Source organism: Leptinotarsa decemlineata, unplaced genomic scaffold, assembly GCF_025532065.1.
Source record: "Leptinotarsa decemlineata unplaced genomic scaffold, Ldec_3_MD MMD2_tig00001064_RagTag_RagTag, whole genome shotgun sequence".
NCBI classification, from domain to species: Eukaryota; Metazoa; Arthropoda; class Insecta; order Coleoptera; family Chrysomelidae; genus Leptinotarsa; species Leptinotarsa decemlineata.
This window is the reverse complement of record NW_027412558.1, coordinates 15,001-20,911: the sequence shown is the minus strand read 5'-3', so window position 1 is coordinate 20,911 and position 5,911 is coordinate 15,001. Positions and strand designations below refer to the sequence as shown.

Below are 5,911 nucleotides of genomic sequence, written 5' to 3'. Positions count from 1 at the left end.
TTGCATCATGAGCAATGAATGTGTTGTCACCAGATAATTATATTCAATAGAAAAACTTGATAGGTACTAGAAAGTCTTTGAACGAGTATAGTCAATTTTTGTCAATCATGTGTTACCCAAAAATACTAATTCAAATCCGAAATCATTAATGATTTGAGTATTTTGAAGGTTATGTTATCTGCTACAAACTCAAGTCGATAACTGCTGATTGCAATGTGCAACACATCTGCATGTATCAGTTCCAACCAGTCATAAGAAAAAAATCGATACCAGTTCTCGATTCTTCGTAAAACAAGTTTTATTTTATTTTAGTTTATCAAGTTACTATCGCGTTTGAGATAACTACGGCTAAGTTCACTCTAACATTTTATATTTGCTCTTTCATATACGAGATAAATGAAAATTTCAAATAATTTCCCAACATTTTGATGTACACTAGCATTATTGTACATCGCACACGTCAGAGAAATGTGACTCGTTGATGAGACACATCGGCCGGTTTTTTCATTGGCTTCATTGCGGCTTCCTTTCCGAGGTGTATTTTATTTTTTACTTACTGATGTGGTGTTGACTATGTAAGGTTTTTACTTAGTGGATTTCTGTGGATAAAATGGCAGACCCGACTATCCAAACGTTCTGTTGTCATCATGCGAACGGCACAGATATAGCCGTGACGATTATGCAAGAATTCAATACAGATGCCTACAACATCGTCTGCTTGTTATCTGCAACACTCGGGATTCTCGGAGCTTTTTATCAGGTAACATATATATATATATATATATATATATATATATATATATATATATATATATATATATATATAAAAGAAAGTGGTGTTAGTTACACTATTTATAACTCAAGAACGGATGACCGTTCGACCGCGTTTCCATGAAGTCACCAAGAAGTCACTATAAAACGTGGTATAGCAAAAACGCATCTGACATGTGACATCAAAAGTCCCGGTGTAGAGTGGTCAGTATCCCCACCTGTCAAGCGGGAGGCCTGGGTTCGATTCCTCGCCGAGGAGATACTTTTTTTATTTTTATTTGATTTATTTTTATTCATTCATTTATTCATTTATTTTTTTATTTTTCACGCCAATAGAGATTTTATTATTTACTTATGATAAGCTATGGTTTCGCTGATTATCTACTTAGTTGAATCTATATATATAAAAGAAAGCGGTATTAGTTTAGTATTATATAAAAATTTATTGCTGTTCGAGAACGGCTGAACCGATTTGGCTAATTTTGGTTTTGCGCGGCATTAGCAGGGTTAGCTGTTGTATTTCGTCGGTTATTTGCCACAGGTAGGTACCCACAAAATCGTAGGTTTCATATAAAAGGCAAGGGTTGGGTATTTTTATCAGAACTTGAACATATCATAATATATAATGACGAAATGTATTTTTGTTCATTAAAATAGATAACTTTGGTGAGTAATTGCAGGGTATCGGACAAACAAAGAATACAATCTAGTAGGAGCGCTAAATAAAAACATGAAACATAAGCATAGACTAAGATTATTGTTTATTGTTCAATAAATACCCTGAAATTTTAGAACAAAAAGACAATTTTATAAATACATGAATCCTCAAAAACGCAAATATTCAGTCTTAGTTCATTTGACTTTTTAGACTAAATTTCAAATTTAATCAATGTGTTTTTGGAATATAACTGTTTATTTGTAGGTATATTATTATTGACAATACCTCTTTCACTGAACCATATTGAAGATTTTTTTAATTTTTTGTCATAGTCTTCAGTTAAAGTATAATGATTTTTCCAGATATTACCAAGGGAACAGTTCTCACACCATCATCAGTGGCTTTCTTTTTCTGCAATCAGAGGGAGAAAAATCATTATCTGGTTAGCTGTAGCTGATCTTTTAGCATCTCTAGGTGAGAATGTAGTGGGTAACCAAAGCCATATGAATGAATTTACGACCTTTTCGTTGTATTTTCATATTTCACTTGAAATTAGATCATAATATAAGCTCGTCTCACAAATTGTTATGCATGGGTTCAGTTGAATTTATATTATTGTAGTTTTTACCAGTAAATTGAATAATATTTATGTCGTACATTCTACTTTTTTTAGGTGTTTTCACAAGATCTACTATATGGATTAATTACAAAAATATTATGCCAGCTATAGATGACAACTCTAGTGTTCTATTTTGTGCAGTATCATCGGTAAGATAACGTTGAATTGTGAGTTTAGCTTTTCTATAAATGAACACTGATGAAAAATTTGGAACTCCTTCAGCGATGTTTTGATTGTTCCGTATTAGATCAGTATTTTGAAATTTCTGTAGTTTTTTCCGGCATACATAAGATAGATAGTGCTTTTTAGAAAAATAAGAAAAAGATGTTTTGAATTTTATTATGAAATATTGTTTTTATTATACTTGTTTATCAAACAGTCATCAGATTATTTTAATTGTTATTTCTTTGAAATCTATATAAAAAACCTTTGTGGATTGTTGTTCTTTACACTTTACATTTTTAGGCATTCACTCAATACTTCTACACTTCAACCTGGATATGGACCTTATGTTATGCCATAGATATGAGAATGATTCTGACTCAAAAGGAAAGTCATATGAAATTCTACCATATCGCAGCATGGGTAATTCCAGCCATCTCAACCGCTACAGGATTGTGTTTGCTCTACTTTCCAGATGCGAAGTAAATGATGAAATCGTAACTATTACATTTTGAATATTATATGATGCGCATCAAAGTAAGAGTTTATGAAACTAATTTTATTTTAAATTCAATTGGCTAATAGGGGTAGGCCATTTTATGTTAATAATTCTAGTGATTATTTCTAGAGCTTGATAAAAATATCAGTGATTATTACTAATTCATTTTTCTTTTTATACACATTTGTTATGTACTGGAGGTGTTAACGTTTTATTTTATTTTATTCAATTTTGGGCAAACCAATGTTTAGTGATAACCTTTATAAGGTATAATAGTATCACAAATCGCAAACTAGCACAAACGTACCATAATGTGTCGTAATAACTAACTAAGACATTCTTTTGTTTGTTTTCAGTATTTTATATCTCATTTCTGTAGTTACCATGAGTGGGATGCCACATTTAACGGAGTTAGGACTAGTTTTTTAGGTTCAGTTCAAACTACTCGTAGACTATAAACTAAATTTAAGCCTCCAGCAGCATGTTGGAGTTTTTAGGTTCCGATTATCTCAGTTATGTTTATTGTTGACAAGTTAACAATTTCGAGGGAATTCATGAATAGTAAATTGTCAACATTGCAGATATTGTTTTGTCAAAATGCAGAAACGTTTTTGTTTCGTTTTGAGTTCAACTATTGTATAAAGAGTTTGAACAATTCAAAGTATATTTTTTGAATTCGTAGTACCCCTGTTAATGCTAACCTTTGTTAATTGTTTTACAGAATTCAACTGGTAACATTTTCAAGATAATAGGTAGAAGATATTAGAGAACCGACAATTTCTCAGATGAGATTTCCAACTTCTACCATATTTATAACAGCTTATTCGTCTAATGACTTTCTTATAAATTTATTTGTTTTCCAGCTGTTCATCGCACATGAAATTGAGAGAATCATACATAATTAAACTACTAGTAATAGTCTTGAATAAAGTTCACTTTAGAAGTAACTTTAATTTCCGGAAGCTTTCTCGACGCAAGCAATGTTTTTTTTATTTGTAATTAATCGACCGTGCAGTTTTAAATTGTTATTCAATGATCGTTTTTTGTTCAACATTTTTCATGGTCTCTCATATAAGTAATGGATACAAGTTATTGATAATTGAATAGAACTGACCGATAGATGAAAATCCATAATTAAAACTTATTAATACAGTTTATTGTATGCTTTTCACCACTATTAATAGTGAAGATCATACAATGAACTATATTAATGGGTTTTTATAAATTATTGCATTTTTTATGATCATTTTATTGTTGCACGATTCACATATCTATATAAAGTTGCGTCGGTTGGTATGAAATTGTTGTTGGATGTTTTAGATGTGATACTCGGCATTTGTTAACATTTGTATTTCAATCAATTTCAGAATCTGATTAAACCCGTAATATTTATATATTTGTGTAATGTTTTTGAGGTATGAGACAGAATTGGCCAAAACTTTTTCACTGAACAGTTCACAAAACCGCAAGACGTGTTTCTCTATACAATAGTCATCTCAACCGAAATTATATAGGGAATTAACTGGTAAAATTTACTCAATATGAACACACCTGGAGAAGCTATTGTGGAGTGAAATACGTGTTGCAGTCTTGTAAGCCGTTCAGTCAGAATCTCATACTGATTTATGATTTCTCTTCGATTCTATATCGTGAAGCTTCTGTTTGTAATTTATTCGGGTATAATATATATGAACCTCTTCAGTGCAAGGGTTCTGAAAATAAAAAACTCAAGAGTGTGTAAAATGACGAAATAAAATTTGCAATATTCTTGTTTGTAGATGCATACATTTTATTTCAGTTGTCACACTTCATCATCGTTGAGGACAGCAGTTCTGAGAATTCTTCCAAATTACGTTTTAACTTATCTTCCAATATCCATAACAATGATTGCCAATCCATGTTTGTATCGACACTCTACGAAGGACATGGAGAGAATAATAACCAGTACTTCAGGCCAGTTTACCAGTAAGGAGAGGAGTCTCATCGATTCTATAAAGCTGAAATTTTCCGCCATTAACATTGTTTTTTACATTTGCTGGACACCAAATTTACTAAACGGTATTCTACTTTGGGTTCTGTGGTTCCATCTGCCGGTATCTTTTATAATTACTCTCTGGTACATTATGGTAATTATATTATTGTATCTCCGTCTTGTTTGCCATTGAATTGATGCTATTTTGTAGGCATTTATGAATCCTCTTCAAGCACTATTCAATTGTTTAGTATATCGAAGATGGAACAGTGGATCAGAAAGAGTAATTCTGCCATGGAGACAACTCGAGAGAACTGGTTCAACTGACAGTAAAAAAAACACATCAAAGTCGTCCTTGGAAGATACAATCAGAGAAGAAATTTATCCATTACTACATAATGCTCCATCAAACAGCGTAAATTTATATCAGAGTCTCACTTAGTTTATAATGTTTATGTTGAAAATATAGCACCAACCTAGAAGAACGGAAAATTTCAGTCAACTGAATTATTTTATGTTTCGTCTATTTGAAAAGGCAGCTGTATCATTATAGATTATGAAAATTTTGCCGTTTTCTGTAGTCATATGTAATTTCATAAATTCATCGATCATCAAAGTAATAACTGCATTATTAATAATTCTAATTTTGGTTCTGATGAAAATAAACACTATTTTGATATTATTGTGATTATGAAAAAAAGTTTCCTGGCTTTTCTTTTGTTCTTTATGATTGATTAGGCCTTTACTTGAAGATTCATAGTAGGTAATTTCATAAACTACACCTTACGATTGATCTTCACAAACTTTATATTTAAAATATATCACATATGTTTCGCTATCACTGTAGTTTTCTCGTAGTAAATAATATACTCTAACATACTTCGAAAAACTATTGCGATAGCGAAACATGAGATATATTTCCAAAAATAAAGTTTGTGAAAATCAAATCTCAAGTAGTAGTTTATGAAAAATTTTATTTTTGATTCGAAAGCAAGATGGCTGAAATTTGTATATCTTGTAAACAGTTGATAATTATTCTGATATACGCAATTTTCTATTTTATTGTAGCATCTATAGTTCGATAACGGCACCAATTATGTACGGTGACGCAATCTATAGTTCGTTTTGTAAAAGTAATCTGAGCAGTTTGGTTCGAGGGTGATCACTCAAAAGAACATCAAAATTAAGCTTTTTATAAAGAATGACGGAGTTGGAAGCGGAAAATATGAT

General features: G+C 31.2%; 1 protein-coding gene across 1 annotated transcript in view; it reads left to right on the top strand.

Annotated features, from left to right (window-relative positions):
* Positions 1–266: 266 nt before the first annotated feature.
* The window catches only part of LOC111517240 (G-protein coupled receptor 143), a 5,859-nt gene continuing 214 nt past the window's right edge, over positions 267–5,911 (top strand). The window contains exons 1-6 of the mRNA XM_023173318.2: positions 267–760; positions 1,792–1,903; positions 2,103–2,197; positions 2,514–2,692; positions 4,508–4,835; positions 4,893–5,911. The exon at positions 4,893–5,911 is cut by the window's right edge and continues 214 nt beyond it. Coding sequence (XP_023029086.1) covers positions 611–760; positions 1,792–1,903; positions 2,103–2,197; positions 2,514–2,692; positions 4,508–4,835; positions 4,893–5,123 — 1,095 coding nt within the window. The 5' untranslated portion in view covers positions 267–610 and the 3' untranslated portion in view covers positions 5,124–5,911. The remainder of the gene's footprint in view (positions 761–1,791; positions 1,904–2,102; positions 2,198–2,513; positions 2,693–4,507; positions 4,836–4,892) is intronic.